General features: G+C 46.2%; 1 protein-coding gene across 1 annotated transcript in view; it reads right to left on the reverse strand.

The window, feature by feature from the left end:
- Positions 1 to 20,842, reverse strand: part of DNAH8 (dynein axonemal heavy chain 8) — a 1,853,457-nt gene that overhangs the window by 144,543 nt on the left and 1,688,072 nt on the right. Inside the window, exons 77-81 of the mRNA XM_063918852.1 lie at positions 18,404 to 18,509; positions 11,129 to 11,381; positions 10,852 to 11,042; positions 9,891 to 10,012; positions 6,921 to 7,039 (exon numbers count right to left, since the gene is read on the reverse strand). Coding sequence (XP_063774922.1) covers positions 6,921 to 7,039; positions 9,891 to 10,012; positions 10,852 to 11,042; positions 11,129 to 11,381; positions 18,404 to 18,509 — 791 coding nt within the window. The remainder of the gene's footprint in view (positions 1 to 6,920; positions 7,040 to 9,890; positions 10,013 to 10,851; positions 11,043 to 11,128; positions 11,382 to 18,403; positions 18,510 to 20,842) is intronic.

Consider the following 20,842-nt stretch of genomic DNA (forward strand, 5'->3'; position numbering starts at 1 on the left):
GCATCCTCTACGGCAGGCCTGGCCAACCTGTGGCTCTCCAGCTGTTGTAAAACTGCAAGTCCCATCATGCTTTGCTACAGTTTTGCTATTAGGGAAGGCTAAAACTGTGGCAGGGCATGCTGGGATGTGTAGTTTCACAACATCTGGAGAGCCACAGGTTGGCCAGGCCTGCTCTACGGACTAGGAGAAAAGGATTTACAGGTAGATATTAAAATCCTGTTTTCTCATACGTCCTAGAGGATGCTGGGGTCCACTTCAGTACCATGGGGTTATACCAAAGCTCCAGTACGGGCGGGAGAGTACGGATGACCCTGCAGTACCGATTGACCAAACTTGAGGTCCTCATCGGCCAAGGTGTCAAACTTGTAAAATTTAGCAAACATGTTTGCCCCTGACCAAGTAGCTGCTCGGCAAAGTTGTAAAGCCGAGATCCTCCGGGCAGCCGCCCAGGACGAGCCCACCTTACTTATAGAATGAGCATTCACAGAATTCGGTAGCGTCAATCCTGCCGTGGAATGAACATGCTGAATCGTACCTCTGATCCAGCGCGCAATCGTCTGCTTAGGAGCAGGGCACCCAATCTTGTTGGGATCATAAAGGACAAACAGTGCCTCTGTTTTCCTTATCCAAGCTGTTCTCGTGACATAAATTTTCAACGCTCTGACCACATCCAGAGACATTGAAGCAGCTAAGGTGTCAGTAGCCACTGGCACCACAATAGGTTGGTTCACATGGAAAGAAGAAACCACCTTTGGAAGAAATTGCTGACGAGTTCTTAGAAGTGGAAGAGGTCGAGGATCTTCGATGAGTAGCTCCTGAAGATCTGGATACCAAGCCCTCCTTGGCCAGTCTGGGACAATGAGGATCACTCGAACCCCTGTTCTTCTTATAATCCTGAGAACTTTTGGTATTAGTGGAAGTGGAGGGAAGACATACACCGACCGAAACACCCACTGCGTCACTAATGCATCCACTGCTATTGCTTGAGGGTCTCTCGACCTGGAACAATATCTCTGAAGTTTCTTGTTGAGACAAGATGCCATCATGTCTACTTGAGGAACTCCCCAAAGACCTGTCACCTCTGCGAAGACATCTTAGTGGAGGCCGCACTCTCCTGGGTGGAGATTGTGTCTGCTGAGGAAGTCCGCTTCTCAGTTGTCCACTCCCAGAATGAAAATTACCGACAGAGCTTTTGCATGTCTTTCTGCCCAGAGGAGTATCTTTGTCACCTCTGCCATTGCCGCTCTGCTTTTTGTTCCGCCTTGACGGTTTATGTAAGCTACTGCCGTTACATTGTCTGACTGGATCTGTATGGGACGACCTTGAAGAAGGTGTGCCGCCTGATGCAGACTGCTGTACACAGCTCTCAATTCCAGAATGTTTATGTGAAGTCGCGTTTCTTGACTTGACCACCTTCCTTGGAAGATTTCGCCTTGCGTGACTGCTCCCCATCCTCGGAGACTTGCATCCGTGGTCCCCAGGATCCATGTCTGAATCCCGAACCTGCGTCCCTCCAGGAGGTGAGACATTTGTAGCCACCACAGGAGCGACATTTTGGCTTTAACTGATAAGATTATCTTTTGATGCATGTGGAGATGCGACCCGGACCACTTGTCCAGTAGGTCCCACTGGAAGACCCAGGCATGGAATCGGCCATATTGTAGCGCCTCGTAAGCCGCTACCATTTTCCTCAACAGGCGAATGCACTGATGAATTGATACTGTTCTTGGTCTCAAAAGTTGTTTGACCATGCTCTGGATCTCCTGCGCCTTTTCCACCTGTAGAAATACTCTCTGTACCTCGGTGTCCAGTATCATTCCCAAAAATGATAACCTTATCGTCGGTTCCAACTGAGATTTTGGAAAGTTGATGATCCAACCGTGCTGTTGAAGTACTGTCAGGGATAACTCTATGTTCTGGATTAGCTTGTCCCTGGATCTCGCTTTTATGAGGAGATCGTCCAGGTATGGAATTATGTTGACTCCTTGTTTGCGAAGGAGAACCTCATCTCCGCCATCACTTTGGTGAATATTCTCTGAGCCGCGGAGAGCCCAAACGGTAATGTCTGGAATTGGTAGTGGCAATCCTGAACTGCAAACCTCAGGTATGCTTGATGTGGCGGGTAAATGGGAACATGCAAGTAAGCATCCTTGATGTCCACTGACACCAGAAATTCCTTTTCTTCCAAGCTGGAAATCACCGCTCCAAACATTTCATCTTGAATTTGAATCTTTTCAAATAAAGATTCAGAGATTTTAGGTTTAAAATCGGCCTGACCGAGCCATCCGGCTTCGGTACTACAAACAGGCTTGAATAAAAGCCTTGATTCCTTTGTTCGGCAGGAACCAAGGCAATTACTTTGTCTTGACATAATTTGTGTATCGCGTTCAGGACATTTGCGCTGTCCTGAGCAGAAACTGGTAAGGCTGATTTGAAAAATCGGCATGGGGAAGGTCTTGAAATTCCAACTTGTAACCTTGGGATATTATCTGTAAAACCCAAGGATCCAGGTCTGAGCGAAGCCAGACCTGGCTGAAAAATAGTAGACGTGCCCCCACTCGATCACACTCCCGCAGTGGAGCCCCAGCGTCATGCTGTTGTTTTTGCAGAAGTAGTTGCTGACTTCTGCTCTTCGGAGCCTGAGGGTGTTGTAGGTTTTCTACCTTTTCCTCTCCCTTTTCCTGTGAAAAAAGGGGTAGTTTTAGCCTTTTTGTACTTGATGGGCCGAAAGGACTGCATAGTATGAAAATTATATACTTTTTTAGCCAGCGTAGCTGCCGACAGCAGAAATGCTGATTTGCCAGGTGTAGTAGTTGAAAGAGGGCCTCACCATTGTATGGGAGCGCCTCAATATTTCTTTTGGATTCTGTGTCAGCATTCCATTGGCATATCCAGAGCGCCCTGCGGGCTGAAACTGCCATAGCAGAGGCACGTGAGCCCAGTAAGCCTACGTCCTTTATAGCCTCAACCAAATAACCTGCAGAATCTTTGATATGACCTAGAATTTGCAGCATGTCATCTTTATCGACCGTGTCAATATTAACAATTAAGTTATCTGCAATTGTGGGCCTGAGTAACGTACCCGTAGCAACATAGATGAACTTTAAAGTCATCTCTAATTTGCGGTCAGTAGGTTCTTTTAATGAAGCTGACCCTGGGGCAGGCAAAATTATTTTGTTTGACAACCTAGAAACTGAGGTGTCTATCATTGGGGGTGACTCCCACTTACTCCTATCCTCTTCTGGGAAAGGGTACGCTACCCGCAACCTTTTAGGGATAGCAAATTTCTTTTCCGGGTTAGCCCAGGATTCCTCTAAAAATTTATTTAAGTCCTTAGACGGAGGAAAAGTCACAACCTGTTTTTTATTTAATTTAAAATCATCTTTTTCCTCAGGTGGAGGTGTTGTGTCAGGAAATTCCAACACCTCTTTTATAGCGACTATCATACATTGAATGCTCTTAGCCAGTTTGGGGTCTACCCCCCTCAAATCCCCAGTATCAACGTCAGTGTCGGAATCTGTGTCCGTGTCCCTTTGCATAATTTGGGCCAGGGACCTTTTCTGGGAACTGGAGGGGTCCCGAGTGGATGATGTGGAACAATCAGCAAATAGAGCATCTTCCACAGACTGTCTCCAATGCTTTGTCTGTTCCTCAGATTCAGAGAATTTTATTACTCTGCAGCTTTCTCACCCACACAGGCTCAGAACACTCTTGTGCCTCTAACATGGGTTCCTCTGGGGAAGAACTTTCTCTAGACATGTTACACACGTGTATAGTCACACCACTCACACACACACGGGAGCTAATGGGGACAGACCTACACTAATGTCTGTCAGAGGGACCCAGAGGGAATTGCCAGTCTACACCACGTGCCCTATATGTATTACATACAATGAATATACATATATACCAAAACAGCGCTTTTTTATCCAATGTGAAGCCCGCAGACATAAATAAATTATGTGCTCCCCTCCCCTTCTATAACACCCTTGTACTTGTATCAGCGATGTGTGAGGAGAAGTAGCCTGCAGGATCAGCGCTCTGGCGTCTCTGTGAGTAGAAAATGGCGCCAAATGAGTGTTACAAGCAATTCTGAGGTGAAGCCCCGCCCCCCCACAGTAATATTTATACTGGCGGGGGTAGTGTACATCAGCGGCTCACATGTGTGTACATTTTGCCAGTGAGAGTAAGGATTTGCCATGTCCCTCAGAGCACGCCCCCCCGCGTGCTCTGCACCCTGTGCTGAGAGATATGTTGCTGCGCAGCGTCCCGCGCTGCGCTGGTACCTTTATGCCGCCATGATGACCGGAGGCAGGTCTCCAGTAAATGCTCACCAGCCTTTTCTGACTTCTGGCTCTGTTAGGGGGTGGCGGCAGTGCTGTGGGAGTGAGCAGCAGCCAGGCAAGGGCTGTGTTCAGTACCCTTCAGGAGCTAATGGTGTTCTGTCAGCGGAAGCAGTGCCATTAAACTAACTGAGAAGTTGGTTCCTACTCCCCCCCCCTAAGTCCCACCTAGCAGGGAAGCTGTTGCCAGTAGCTTCCCTGTAAAATAAAAAACCTAACAAAGTATTTTCCAGCAGAACTCTGTAGAGCTCCACTGGTGTGCATCCAGTCTCCCGGGCACATTTCTAAACTGAGGTCTGGAGGAGGGGCATAGAGGGAGGAGCCAGTTCACACTGTTAAAAAGTCTTAAAGTGCCGAAGGCTCCTGCGGAACCGTCTATACCCCATGGTACTATAATGGACCCCAGCATCCTCTAGGACGTAAGAGAAATTATGTTAAGAGCTATTTAAACATTATTCTGTATATTTGTATCAACAGTGTAAACTGAATTGGGTTTAAATAGCTATTATTTACATAATTTTATCATAAAATGTTTTCAATTTTGGAGACATTTTTGGAAAAAAATATTAGCCAGTTAAATATGGTTAATCCTTTCTTAATCCCACATACTGTAGAATGATACTGAATTGACTTTTGAGTCCCAGCACTACTACAGTACATCGAATCACATTATCTGTCTGATGTTATCACTCTTCTCCTCATAATTTTATAGCTGTACCTACCAAACACAGCAATGAAACTGAGACACCCATGATGTTATTCAGCCCATAAAAGCCAATGAATTGTTCTTATGAGCAGTGGTGGAATTTACGAATGGGCTGTAGGACTGCAGCCTCACCTGGTAAATCAGCCAGTGACTGCACTGGCTTTACTGTGACTGGCAGTAACTTCCTATCGGAAGTCCTACCTGTCAGTCACAGATACTACAGGCAGTCTTATTGGGAGGTGTTTCCTCCCTCTGGGACTGCAAGACCGGGCTGCGATAAACAGAGATCTTCTAGGAAGCCAATCCCCGCCTTTCACGCAGCCTAATCCGGCTTCTATTGGCTTCAGCCGATGCAGTCTATAGAAGCCTGCACAAGCGCAGTCACACCATATCTGCTCCAGTCCCGGCACCTGCCAGATCCCGTCCACAGGAGCCGGAACCCTGACTGGGCACGAGGGTAGCAGTAGCCCCCCCCCTACAAAAAGTAAGTAGGAGCTGCCGCTGCTCATGAGTGTCACATAAAGTAGAACTGCACTATAACCAGTTATCCTGCAAATCACAATTCTGAATTAAAAGAAAAATAATTGTAAATTAAACATTCTTACTCTTAGCTGGGGATGGCCATGGCCTATAATATTGTCACTCGTATTTAAAACTGACGAGCACTTTATTTGGGTGAGCACATTTCAAGCTACGGGCTCACATTCCAGTCCCATGAAACTGCCTCAGGAAATCTACAGTATGTCAGGGGAATGTCTTTATTACAGGTGTTACATTTGTGCACGTTAATGGCAATAGCATTTATAGTACAAATCAGTGTGATGTCAGGAAAGCACCGCATAATGGGGGTAATTCTGAGTTGATCGCAGCAGGATTTTTGTTAGCAGTTGGGCAAAACCACGTGCACTGCAGGGGAGGCAGATATAACATGTGCAGAGAGAGATAGATTTGGGTGGGGTGTGTTCAATCTGCAATCTAAATTGCAGTGTAAAAATAAAGCAGCCAGTATTTACCCTGCACAGAAACAAAATAACCCACCCAAATCTAACTCCCTCTGCAAATGTTATATCTGCCTCCCCTGTAGTGCACATGGTTTTGCCCAACTGCTAACAAAAATCCTGCTGCGATCAACTCAGAATTACCCCCAATACCAGAGGTACCCTGTTTAATAAATGTATCCACCTGCCACTAACCCACTCACAGATTGGTGTTGTGTTGGTGCTGTAGGTGAAGAGGAAATGGGACCTTGTCAGTATGCAGTAGCGGATCTTGCCACGGGCAAGCAGGACTTTTGCCCGGGGCGCCGCCTTTCCGGAGGGCACAGGGCGCCATCCGGAGGGCGCCGCACCAGGGCAAGATCCGCTGCTGCTGTGTGCCCCCCGCTGTCCCCCCCCCCGCTGCCGCTGTGAAGGGAAACTAGTCTAGTTTCCCTTCGTGGAGAGGTCCTTTACTGTGCGGTGCGTGATGACGTCATCGCGCACCGCACAGCAAAGGTCCTCTCCACGAAGGGAACTAGACGCTACGTGTCTAGTTTCCCTTCGTGGAGAGGACCTTTGCTGTGCGGTGCGCGATGACGTCATCGCGCACCGCACATCATTTCAGTCTGTACAGGGGGCGTAAATGACCACGCCCCCTGTACCAAGCCACGCCCCTATTGCCGCCCGGGGCGCTCAGAGCGCCAGAACCGGCCCTGTCAGTATGTTGCTGTAGACTTCATCACTAAGTTACACCGCTGGGTGTGCAATATACATTTCTTACTATTCCTTTTTGTGTATAATAGCTGTGATCGCACTGTCTCATTTGCTATTAATGTTTACTTTTTAGAATAAGATCATACAGGTGATCACTGATGACATCAATTATTTACACACCTGATAAGTAAGAGTTTCCGGAATGTGTCCAGGGAAACATTATACCCATCAGGAACTATTTGCTCTTCCGGTGCATCATTGTCATACCATTTTTTCCAAACTTTTTCATTGCGAGTCACCTGAAAATGATAAGATTGTGGAAAGGCTGAGGGAGATTTCTGAAAACTAATCCACAGGCAACTGTGTCCAGGTTATTTATGTGTACAAAGAGGCACTCGTGTACTGTACTTCTGTAAGAAACAAAGTTTATTCCGTAAACATTTAACAAGTGCCAGGCCAAGAGGAGGAGGATGAAAATGCATAGAAAACTAGTGTAAAAGAGACTAAACAGAAAATAAAGGGGTGACTCAGAAGGTAAAAACATGTCGCACTGCAGGGAGAGGCAGATATACAAGGGCCCTCATTCCGAGTTGATCGCTCGCTGACGTTTTTCGCAGCGCAGCGATCAGGTGAAAAATCGGCATTTATGCGCATGTGCATGGTACGCAGCGCGCATGCGCTAAGTACTTTCATCCAAAACTTTGTAGTTTTACAGAGGCTCGAGCGACGTTTTTCAGTCGCTCGAGTGTTCATTGTTTGATTGACAGGAAGTGGGTGTTTCTGGGCAGCAACTCAGCGTTTTCAGGGAGTGTGCTAAAAAACGCAGGCGTGCCAGGCAAAAACGCAGGAGTAGCTGGAGAAACGGGGGAGTGGCTGGCCGAACGCAGGGCATGTTTGTGACGTCAAACCAGGAACTAAACTGTCTGCAGTCATCGCAAGATAGGAGTAGGTGTGGAGCTACTCAGAAACTGCATGAAAAGATTTCCGAGCAGTTCTGCTACTCTTTCGTTCGCACTTCTGCTAAGCTAAGATACACTCCCAGAGGGAGGCGGCCTAGAGTGTGCAATGCTGCTAAAAGCAGCTAGCGAGCGATCAACTCGGAATGAGGGCCAATGTGCAGAAAGAGTTAGATTTGGGAGGGGTGCATCCAAACTCAGATCTACAGATGTAGCCATGCTCACCATTGCTGCTGCTGTACCATACAGTGTTCTAGTTGCGCCATACAAGAATGGGAAAATGTGGTCACAAAGATGTGTACGTATTAGGACGTGTATAGTCGCAATAGCATTCTGCTTGCATTTAATTTGCACTCTATTCACAGTGGTCATTCGTTGTTGCGTGCACATTACGTGTGACTCAGAATCAGCGGCAATATATTTACTACAGAAGAGGTGTTACCCGTACTCTCCATATACTAATTTAATAAATGAATGGGTCAGATGGTCTGAGAGGTATAATTCCATATCTCCACCTTTGTCCTTCCCTCATCTCCATCTCCATCTCCTCTGCCCAAACTCATCCTGATCATCTATGTGGAAGGCACCACAATACCCTGCAATACCAGCCAGAAGGACAAATCTTATCTCTATAAAACCAGAACAAGGGCATGCAAGACTTCTCAATGAGGTACAGATGTGGGACAGAGAGTAGAGAGGGACCTGCTCATATCAGCTCACAGGCTACAGTGAAAGAGAAATGCTGTGGCAATTGGAACTATTAGGACTCAGAGCGGAGATTGAACTGCAGCTGTTAGAACAAGCTGGGGGAGTCAGGTAGAGGCAGGACAAGCTATAGTGAAGAGGTGAGTTTTGAGAAAACCCATGAAGGAGTAAAGATTGGGCGGAGCCTGGTCAGGTGATGCAAGGAGTTCTAAAAGTGTGCTTCAGCAGAGGTCACAGAGGTAGTAGTGAGACACAATTATCAGAGTAGGTGAGGTGCAGGTCAGAAGGGGATGCCTCATGGCCCTATCTCCAAAATTCATTACTAAACCTTTACTATTTTTGTGTTTTTGTATAGGGTCACCATGGTCTGTGCAGGAGCACAGTAAGGGGTCTCACATAAAGTACAGACATACTATAGAAATAATAAATGTCTCTGTAATTCAGCCCCATGCAGAAGATGCTACAGTATGGCTCACTCACGTTATTCCCTGGTACAGTGTCACCTGCCCAGCCTGCCATAGGCTAGTGTTGATAACAGCTTTTTTTTTTTTGTATTAAATGACTGATTTTCTTTTTCTTAAAATAACAGAAAGATGCCTTCACCATCACCAAGTTGATGATGACATATGGTCTCGGGAATGTGGCCCTATGATGATATGCTGAAATATATCCTTATGTGGATACAGTTACATGTATCAGACCTGGCGACCAGGTTCGGCAGCGCTGGTGTCCTGGCGCTGCATCGCTTCTGCTGCGGGTGGGCAGTATGAAGTTCCTGCAGCAGTAATGTATTCCACCCGGCCTTTCCCCTCACCTTGCTACTGCTGCTCTGTACCCTGACTAACAGGGGGATCCCATAGGGACGCGTACGCTGCTCTGTCTACAATTTAAAGGGACAGTCACGCCAAAACTTGAGGTCACATTTGACACCAAATTTCAAGTTCCTACCCTTTAAAAGGTAGTCTCTCTACACTACCTAGTGCCAGAGTATTAGATCCCATAATATACTACAGGGTCTAAGCCCTTGTGCATTCTCCTGGTGTATACGTTACCTAAATCCTAGTTCTCCTGTGTTCGATCCATACCCGATCCTGCTTGATTTCTGCCTATTCCTGAAATTGAGTTTCCCATCCAGTGCCATCCCACTCAGAAAACTACGTTCTCCATGCCTCTCAGCGTACATCAGTTCTGATTCCAATGCATACAGTATCAGCCCCGTACTTGGGAACCCAGACAGAGGGCGGCGGCCTGCGTGTCGGGCACATCGAAGCCCAATCTTCCTTGCAGGGGTCCCTGGTGAAAACCGGCAGCACATTCGATTCTGGATATTAGCCAATCCCAAAGTACGGGTCAGAATCCACACTAGCCACCCGTGAGTGGCAACTGTAGGATTTATGTAATTTTTACAAATATAACAAACCTAATAAATAAATGAATATAAGGAACAGTGTTTTCAGTTTGATGGATGTATGTAACAACTATAAAATACCTGGATTAAAATGTCAGAAAACTGAGGCAGTTTGCTTAATTTAACAAGATTCAGCCAGGTTATATCAGGAATCCACTGGAATGGTTTTGGAGGGCACTCTTTCAGATCAAGTGCTGCTCCACCTGTAATGCAATTCATAACATCATGGGTTACACAGGGTATGAAAAAACATAAAACAAATGAGAATCTGTAAGAAAGTGAGACATTACCATAACTTGTATTCACATTTCTACCACCAGCCCAGAACATCTGGCATACTGTAATTGTGAGGTACTGTAGTAAGGAGAATGACACGTACCGGTATAACAGAACTTCTGCAGTGTTAGGTGTCATATTATTCTTTGCCAGATAATTCAAAACAATTTAAAATAATGCAATGACAATGATTACGCAGCAGTACCGTATATGTACATCTCACAAAATTGGGTACCAGAACTTCAAAGACTACAAAGAGGAAGACACCGGGCACCAGAAGCGCTGCAGGATGAGGTCTGTAGACCCATGGGCCACTGTTATTAGTATGACTGCATGGCTGATAGAAAACACCTACTGTAGCACATTTTGTCATTTCAGCACCAGTGTAGCCACTACCCGTGGGATGTGACTTATGTATTAGATAAGAGTAGAATTACCCCATACATTTTAATTTAGCATCATTAATGTAACAATTGTACTGTAACATATACTTTCCTTAGACCCAGCAGAGGTAGTGTTTTACAGGAACCTTATAATTACTGCAAACATGCCAACAGCCTGGATATTCAGACCCCAAAAAAGGCATTATTCATCTCAAAGTTGGAATGTTTTTTGTCTCAGCTTGGGTGAGGTTTGGATGATGCACTGACCGGACCCAGGTGTTGGGAAGTATGTTACTACAGTGCATGTTCATGACATAAATGCTGAGATATTGCCAGGGAATCCTGTAAGTTATTAAGCACAAGTCTCCAGCTAATTGCTGTACCTTGGATGAGTGTTTGGAACTCCCTCTGTGTCACGGCTCCTTTCTGTAGGTCGATTTTCAATGTTAGAAGCAGAGTAAATAGAAATTTGTGTTTTTCATATAAGCTTCTAGAAGTATATCTAAAAACTTCAAATGTCAAATATTCAATGATGTTGCGTATCCTCTTTTGGACCATGGGACTTTTCTCTGATCTTAAATAGGAAATAAAAGCAGAAACATTAAAAAAAAAATATTGCTGTTATCATAGGTCAAGTGATTAGGAAGGACAGCACCCTACCTGACCATGCACTTATCGAATAACTTCAGGAACACAGAGAGTGATGTCTGGTACATAACATTGACCGTGCCCATCTCTGTGATCAGCAGATAGAGCAGGCTGCCCCGTGTGGCGGCTGGCCGGTACTGCTCTTCAGTTTTGATAATATGCATCTCTGCTCTTGCAGCAATATGCAGTTTCTCATTCACTTCACTGGCTCTTTGACTGGTAATGCCAAGTGCCTCAACCAGAGACTCATCATCTGCCATAGACCCTGAGGAAGACAAATATAAGGAGGACACTGTACATTAGCAGGGGCGCCAAGTGGTATTGGTGGCACAAAGTATGCAATGCTTTACCAGGATCTTTACAGCTGTAATGCTGTTCCCGGTTAACATGTTGTAAGTCAGATGTTAACCTTGTCGGCATGCCGGCGCCTGCATCTGGAATCGACATTGTCACTGTCGACATAGTGACTGTGGATCCCACATAACCAACCTGTTTATACTGGGGCACTGAAAGAAGTTATGTTCTCTATTACTAAAGTTGCTAGAAACTCTACTGCAAAGGGTTAATGATCTACTCTGCTTCTCACTCATTCATATAGTGCAATTCAGCTGGAACATGAGGGATTCCTAACCCACTAGTATTACCAATGAAAGATTATAATAAGAATTTACTTACCGATAATTCTATTTCTCCGTGTCCGTAGTGGATGCTGGGGTTCCTGAAAGGACCATGGGGAATAGCGGCTCCGCAGGAGACAGGGCACAAAAAGTAAAGCTTTACGATCAGGTGGTGTGTACTGGCTCCTCCCCCTATGACCCTCCTCCAAGCCTCAGTTAGGTACTGTGCCCGGACGAGCGTACACAATAAGGAAGGATTTTGAATCCCGGGTAAGACTCATACCAGCCACACCAATCACACTGTACAACCTGTGATCTGAACCCAGTTAACAGTATGATAACAGCGGAGCCTCTGAAAAGATGGCTCACAACAATAATAACCCGATTTTTGTAACTATGTACAAGTATTGCAGACAATCCGCACTTGGGATGGGCGCCCAGCATCCACTACGGACTCCGAGAAATAGAATTATCGGTAAGTAAATTCTTATTTTCTCTATCGTCCTAGTGGATGCTGGGGTTCCTGAAAGGACCATGGGGATAATACCAAAGCTCCCAAACGGGCGGGAGAGTGCGGATGACTCTGCAGCACCGAATGAGAGAACTCCAGGTCCTCCTTAGCCAGGGTATCAAATTTGTAGGATTTTACAAACGTGTTTGCCCCTGACTAAATAACCGCTCGGCAAAGTTGTAAAGCCGAGACCCCTCGGGCAGCCGCCCAAGATGAGCCCACCTTCCTTGTGGAATGGGCATTTACATATTTTGGCTGTGGCAGGCCTGCCACAGAATGTGCAAGCTGAATTGTATTACACATCCAACTAGCAATAGTCTGCTTAGAAGCAAGAGCACCCAGTTTGTTGGGTGCATACAGGATAACAGCAAGTCAGTTTTCCTGACTCCAGCCGTCCTGGAACATATTTTCAGGGCCCTGACAACATCTAGCAACTTGGAGTCCTCCAAGTCCCTAGTAGGTGCAAGGCACCACAATAAGCTGGTTCAGGTGAAACACTGACACCACCTTAGGGAGAGAACTGGGGACGAGTCCGCAGCTCTGCCCTGTCCGAATGGACAAACAGATATGGGCTTTTTTGAGAAAAAAACACCAATTTGACACTCGCCTGGTCCAGGCCAGGGCCAAGAGCATGGTCACTTTTCATGTGAGATGCTTCAAATCCACAGATTTGACTGGTTTTAAACCAATGTGATTTGAGGAATCCCAGAACTACGTTGAGATCCCACAGTGCCACTGGAGGCACAAAAGGGGGTTGTATATGCAATACTCCCTTGACAAACTTCTGGACTTCAGGAACTGAAGCCAATTCTTTCTGGAAGAAAATCGACAGGGCCGAAATTTGAACCTTAATGGACCCCAATTTGAGGCCCATAGACACTCCTGTTTGCAGGAAATGCAGGAAACGACCGAGTTGAAATTTCTTTGTGGGGCCTTCCTGGCCTCACACCACGCAACATATTTTCGCCACATGTGGTGATAATGTTGTGCGGTCACCTCCTTTCTGGCTTTGACCAGGGTAGGAATGACCTCTTCCGGAATGCCTTTTTCCCTTAGGATCCGGCGTTCCACCGCCATGCCGACAAACGCAGCTGCGGTAAGTCTTGGAACAGACATGGTACTTGCTGAAGCAAGTCCCTTCTTAGCGGCAGAGGCCATAAGACCTCTGTAAGCATCTCTTGAAGTTCCGGGTACCAAGTCCTTCTTGGCCAATCCGGAGCCATGAGTATAGTTCTTACTCCTCTACGTCTTATAATTCTCAGCACCTTAGGTATGAGAAGCAGAGGAGGGAACACATACACCGACTGGTACACCCACGGTGTTACCAGAACGTCCACAGCTATTGCCTGAGGGTCTCTTGACCTGGCGCAATACCTGTCCCGTTTTTTGTTCAGACGGGACGCCATCATGTCCACCTTTGGTATTTCCCAACGGTTTACAATCATGTGGAAAAAACTTCCCGATGAAGTTTCCACTCTCCCGGGTGGAGGTCGTGCCTGCTGAGGAAGTCTGCTTCCCAGTTTCCATTCCCGGGATGAAACACTGCTGACAGTGCTATCACATGATTTTCCGCCCAGCGAAAAGTCCTTGCAGTTTTTGCCATTGCCCTCCTGCTTCTTGTGTCGCCCTGTCTGTTTACGTGGGCGACTGCCGTGATGTTTTTCCCACTGGATCAATACCGGCTGACCTTGAAGCAGAGGTCTTGCTAAGCTTAGAGCATTATAAATTTACCCTTAGCTCCAGTATATTTATGTGGAGAAAAGTCTCCAGACTTGATCACACTCCCTGGAAATTTTTTCCTTGTGTGACTGCTCCCCAGCCTCTCGGGCTGGGCTCCGTGGTCACCAGCATCCAATCCTGAATGCCGAATCTGCGGCCCTCTAGAAGATGAGCACTCTATAACCACCACAGGAGAGACACCCTTGTCCTTGGATATAGGGTTATCCGCTGATGCATCTGAAGATGCGATCCGGACCATTTGTCCAGCAGATCCCACTGAAAAGTTCTTGCGTGAAATCTGCCGAATGGAATTGCTTCGTAGGAAGCCACCATTTTTACCAGGACCCTTGTGCAATGATGCACTGTTTTTAGGAGGTTCCTGACTAGCTCGGATAACTCCCTGGCTTTCTCTTCCGGGAGAAACACCTTTTTCTGGACTGTGTCCAGAATCATCCCTAGGCACAGCAGACGTGTCGTCGGGATCAGCTGCGATTTTGGAATATTTAGAATCCACCCGTGCTGTTGTAGCAGTATCCGAGATAGTGCTACTCCGACCTCCAACTGTTCCCTGGACTATGCCCTTATCAGGAGATCGTCCAAGTAAGGGATAATTAAGACGCCTTTTCTTCGAAGAAGAATCATCATTTCGGCCATTACCTTGGTAAAGACCCGGGGTGCCGTGGACAATCCAAACGGCAGCGTCTGAAACTGATAGTGACAGTTCTGCACCACGAACCTGAGGTACCCTTAGTGAGAAGGGCAAATTTGGGACATAGAGGTAAGCATCCCTGATGTCCCGGGACACTATATAGTCCCCTTCCTGGTTCGTTATCACTGCTCTGAGTGACTCCATCTTGATTTGAACCTTTGTAAGTGTTCAAAAAATTTTTAGAATAAGTCTCACCTAGCCTTCTGGCTTCAGTACCACAATATAGTGTGGAATAATACCCCTTTTCTTGTAGTAGGAGGGGTAATTTAATTATCACCTGCTGGGAATACAGCTTGTGAATTTTTTCCCATACTGCCTCCTTGTCGGAGGGAGACCTTGGTAAAGCAGACTTCAGGAGCCTGCGAAGGGGAAACGTCTCGACATTCCAATCTGTACCCCTGGGATACTACTTGTAGGATCCAGGGGTCCTGTACAGTCTCAGCGCCATGCTGAGAACTTGTCAGAAGCGGTGGAACGCTTCTGTTCCTGGGAATGGGCTGCCTGCTGCAGTCTTCTTCCCTTTCCTCTATCCCTGGGCAGATATGATCTTATAGGGACGAAAGGACTGAGGCTGAAAAGACGGTGTCTTTTTCTGCAGAGATGTGACTTAGGGTAAAAACGGTGGATTTTCCAGCAGTTGCCGTGGCCACCAGGTCCGATGGACCGACCCCAAATAACTCCTCTTCCTTTATACGGCAATACACCTTTGTGCCGTTTGGAATCTGCATCACCTGACCACTGTCGTGTCCATAACATCTTCTGGCAGATATGGACATCGCATTTACTCTTGATGCCAGAGTGCAAATATCCCTCTGTGCATCTCGCATATATAGAAATGCATCCTTTAAATGCTCTATAGTCAATAAAATACTGTCCCTGTCAAGGGTATCAATATTTTTAGTCAGGGAATCCGACCAAGCCACCCCAGCTCTGCACATCCAGGCTGAGGCGATCGCTGGTCGCAGTATAACACCAGTATGTGTGTATATACTTTTTATGATATTTTCCAGCCTCCTGTCAGCTGGTCCTTGAGGACGGCCCTATCTATAGACGGTACCGCCACTTGTTTTGATAAGCGTGTGAGCGCCTTATCCACCCTAAGGGGTGTTTCCCAACGCGCCCTAACTTCTGGCGGGAAAGGGTATACCGCCCATAATTTTCTATCGGGGGGAACCCACGCATCATCACACACTTTATTTAATTTATCTGATTCAGGAAAAACTACGGTAGTTTTTTCACATCCCACATAATACCCTCTTTTGTGGTACTTGTAGTATCAGAAATATGTAACACCTCCTTCATTGCCTTTAACGTGTGGCCCTAATAAGGAATACGTTTGTTTATTCACCGTCGACACTGGATTCAGTGTCCCTGTCTGTGTCTGTGTCGACCGACTAAAGTAAACGGGCGTTTTAAAACCCCTGACGGTGTTTTTGAGACGTCTGGACCGGTACTAATTGTTTGTCGGCCGTCTCATGTCGTCAACCGACCTTGCAGCGTGTTGACATTATCACGTAATTCCCTAAATAAGCCAGCCATTCCGGTGTCGACTCCCTAGAGAGTGACATCACCATTACAGGCAATTGCTCCGCCTCCTCACCAACATCGTCCTCATACATGTCGACACACACGTACCGACACACAGCACACACACAGGGAATGCTCTGATAGAGGACAGGACCCACTAGCCCTTTGGAGAGACAGAGGGAGAGTTTGCCAGCACACACCAAAAACGCTATAATTATATAGGGACAACCTTATATAAGTGTTTTCCCTTATAGCATCTTTTTTATATATTTCTAACGCCAAATTAGTGCCCCCCCTCTCTGTTTTAACCCTGTTTCTGTAGTGCAGTGCAGGGGAGAGCCTGGGAGCCTTCCCTCCAGCCTTTCTGTGAGGGAAAATGGCGCTGTGTGCTGAGGAGATAGGCCCCGCCCCTTTTTCGGCGGCCTCGTCTCCCGCTCTTAACGGATTCTGGCAGGGGTTAAATATCTCCATATAGCCTCCGGAGGCTATATGTGAGGTATTTTTAGCCAAAATAGGTTTTCATTTGCCTCCCAGGGCGCCCCCCTCCCAGCGCCCTGCACCCTCAGTGACTGCCGTGTGAAGTGTGCTGAGAGGAAAATGGCGCACAGCTGCAGTGCTGTGCGCTACCTTTAGAAGACTGAGGAGTCTTCTGCCGCCGATTCTGGACCTCTTCTTACTTCAGCATCTGCAAGGGGGCCGGCGGCGAGGCTCCGGTGACCATCCAGGCTGTACCTGTGATCGTCCCTCTGGAGCTGATGTCCAGTAGCCAAGAAGCCAATCCATCCTGCACGCAGGTGAGTTCACTTCTTCTCCCCTAAGTCCCTCGTTGCAGTGATCCTGTTGCCAGCAGGACTCACTGTAAAATAAAAAACCTAAGCTAAACTTTTCTAAGCAGCTCTTTAGGAGAGCCACCTAGATTGCACCCTTCTCGGCCGGGCACAAAAATCTAACTGAGGCTTGGAGGAGGGTCATAGGGGGAGGAGCCAGTACACACCACCTGATCGTAAAGCTTTACTTTTTGTGCCCTGTCTCCTGCGGAGCCGCTATTCCCCATGGTCCTTTCAGGAACCCCAGCATCCACTAGGACGATAGAGAAAATACATTTCCAATCATAAAGCCGTAGATGAGGGATGGCATGTGCATCCCTGGTATGTATAAAGTCCTTGTTATTGTCTCTGCTGTGCTGCTGAGGCTGGATAAGGCGCAGTACTGACCTCTAGTGTTAGACACAAACAGCGCAGCTGTCCTACACTAGTTTCTTCCAATTGCATGGTATTTTTATTAAGGGGCGTACACACGTAGCGATGCGTGCTTAAATTCTAGAATCTGACTAGATTGCTTAGAAATTAAGCACACATAGCTCTGTGTGTAGGGTGCCGGCGACAACGATGTGCGGTCCCGCACATCGCTATCGCCGCCTCTATATTTGGCCTGCATGCACGGCAGATCTAGTCAGATCGCTTACTTCACCGCTGGGTGAAGTGAGCGTCCCCCCCCTTCGCTCAGCACACATCGCGATGTGTGTAGGAGCGTCCTGAGATGTGTGCTGAGCGATCTGTGCTAGATCGCTCAGCACACATCTCTGGGAGAAATCTCAGCGTGTACCCCCCTTTACTCTCATGCACTAAGAAGACCTTCAGTCGGCTACCTCCTGTCCCCAATGTCTTCAGATTACTTTTTATACATGCCACAATCTGTTATAAGATACATACAGTCTGTGCAGATGTGACTCTTACTTGGATATATGTTCTGGATATTGCTATATGCAGTGTATATATACACTGGGGTCGATCTGTGTCACATGCAAGGACAACAAATAATTCTACATATATGATAATAATGACTACGAGAAATGCTGGCCATACACTAGGTCAATATCGTGTACGAATCCATGATATCGACCTATCATTTGACCCATTGCATGCACATCGTGCATGTTAATGTGTGCAAATACAATGCGATGCGTGGCTCTGCTGGTCACATGTCACATCAGCTGATCATACAATATGTGCTACTCGTATTATCAGCCAGTCCCGGCCCTTACGTACTACAACAAGTAAAAGTGGCAGAAGGGCCAGCCAGCTGATGTAACATGAAATGATATAATAGTACAGTCTCATTCAACCTTTTATCATTTGAGGAATATAGCTGAGAATCACATCCAAGAACAGTGATGAAATCTCTATCTATTACACAGTACATACCTTTTGCTACACTTAGCTTATAAAGAAGATTGTCCTCTAACTCCGTCATTTTACGTTTGTGTTCAGTAACATCCTCCATTAGCATAATCCTCTCTGCTTCCAGCTCCTATTTATACAGAGGAAACAAGAACCACATGGCCGCCAGGGTGTCAACAATCATACACAATAATGCAAACAATATTATTTTACATGAAATTACTAAAATATAGCAATCAACATTAAGGGATAACAGCAGAGTAATTTTTAATGTTTGTCCTAATTATACGAAGATACCTTAATTACAAACATTTCTAGAAATCTACAGTACATTACTTGTTTCGCCGTTTTCAAGATATTCTGCAGACCATCTCATTGTTATTGGGGTATCCAATAACCTGAGAAGAAATGTGGTCGCCTGTAAAAAAAAAAAATATTCTCACGAAAACATATAGGTTCAGTGAAACCGAAAAAAGGTGAAAGAAAATCAGATAAGCCGCATCTCGCACCGGCTTATCGGGGCTAATAGGATAACCCCTGGAAGACAATTAGCTGCATTAATTGACAGTGGCTAATTGGATAACCCATGGAAGACAATTAGCTGCATTAATTGACAGTGGCTAATTGGATAACCCATGGTAGACAATTAGCTGCATTAATTGACGGTGGCTAATTGGATACCCCCCTTAAAAACCATGAACACTATCTCCAACTTTTATTCTGACCATGCATGGCTGGAGTAAGACATACTACAAATGAGATCCTGGACGGAAATTACAGTAACTGCCTCCCCAACTACTGTATTTCGAAAAATTTGAAGCAGTTGCTGCCTGTGGATGCAGGAACTGGAAAAAAAATCATCCTCACAGACCGAAGGAGGCTTCTTCTTTAAGCGACGGACTAGCCTACCTTCCAGTCAACTGAAAGCATGGAGCTCACTCTTTACCCAAGGTTGTGACCACTAAGAGTTTCTCAACTACAAAGAGGGATATTTAGCATCTGGTGTCCTTACTAATTATGATATCTAACAAGCGGTTGCCAGAGATATCAAATCTGCTGTTTCAGAAGTCAAACAACTTCTTCCCTAGTTGAGCAAACCTACAGTATGCATTACAAGAACAAGAGTGGTGCACTACCAAATCTATGCATACCAGGAGCTGGAGTTCCTGGCCTGGGATCTTTAAACAGTTTGCAATAAGAATGTGGACTGTGACAAATAGGCACAACCTTCATTATGTTTCATCCATAAAGTGCTGAGACAAAGGTAATCTGATCTTACTGCAGCCAATATATGCAAAAATGGCATCTGTTGTCTTCGTTCTGGATAGCTGAGGAAATACTGATACTTCTATTCTCACAATATACTGTATGTACTGTTTCTATAGTATAGTAAATCATGCTTGCCAAGAAATGAAGAGCAGCCCTTTGTCATGCGCATTATAGAAGGTGGTTAGCTCAGTTAAGTAGTTTGCAAAAAAAAAATTTCAGCAAAAAAGATGCCAGATGCTAATGGAGTTGCACAAGTCTTGTCGGCTCTCTCACGCCAGACATCTCCTGCTGCGTGGCGTATTGAGACAAGATGTATGAGGACACATCTATATGTTGATTGGGAGTCGGCTCTCCTGAGCCGTCCATCGGCCTTGAAACAGTTGATGACAAAGTTACTGCCTCCCATCCCCAAAGACTCGCATCAGTGGTGAGTAGGACCCAGTCCTGGATCCAAAAGGGGAGGCTCTTGTCTAGGTGGGAATGGTGGAGTCGTCATAAGAGAAAGCGATGAACATCCCAAGGGAAAACAATTGTTGAGATGCAGAGAGGAATGTTTCCACATCGCCAGTACCTCCATTTGCAAGGGATTGAAACTGGGCATACTCCACCATCTCGAAGGTGGAAACCCTTTTTCCCAGGACCTGCATGCAGGAATGGAACGAGACTCAACGAAGTCTCAGGAAGGCACAATCTTGACCTGTAAGGACTGGATCTTTTCCTTCGGGAAGAACACATGCTGAACTCTGGAGTCCAGTAACGCTAGCAAGTGTAACATCTTCTAATAAGGAGTCATGGTGGATTTTCTCCAAATGATGATCCACCCGTGGAACCGGAGAAGATTTATGGGGAGGCATAGATAGCCTTTAAGAACCTCCTGGAATTTGGCTAAAAGGAGCAGGTTGATCAGATAAGTCAATATCTGAACCCCGCTGTGTCTGAGATGTGTTGCCATGACTCAAAAAGAAAGAAGTATGGACAAGACAATGGCACTAAGTGGATTTAGCTGCCTAGATGCAGTCTGGTGGGTGGGACCCACGGGTACGGTTCCATTTTGATTTCAACTTGATGGAGTTATTTTAAAATTTTTAAATAAATTGTGACGTGTTTTAAGAAGCATACTGCACTACAGATGGGTCCACGATTATCTTGACTAGTTTTCTGCGCCTAGGCACAACATGATTTATTAGCCTAAGC

The sequence above is a fragment of the Pseudophryne corroboree genome, chromosome 4, assembly GCF_028390025.1.
Source record: "Pseudophryne corroboree isolate aPseCor3 chromosome 4, aPseCor3.hap2, whole genome shotgun sequence".
Lineage (NCBI taxonomy): Eukaryota > Metazoa > Chordata > Amphibia > Anura > Myobatrachidae > Pseudophryne > Pseudophryne corroboree.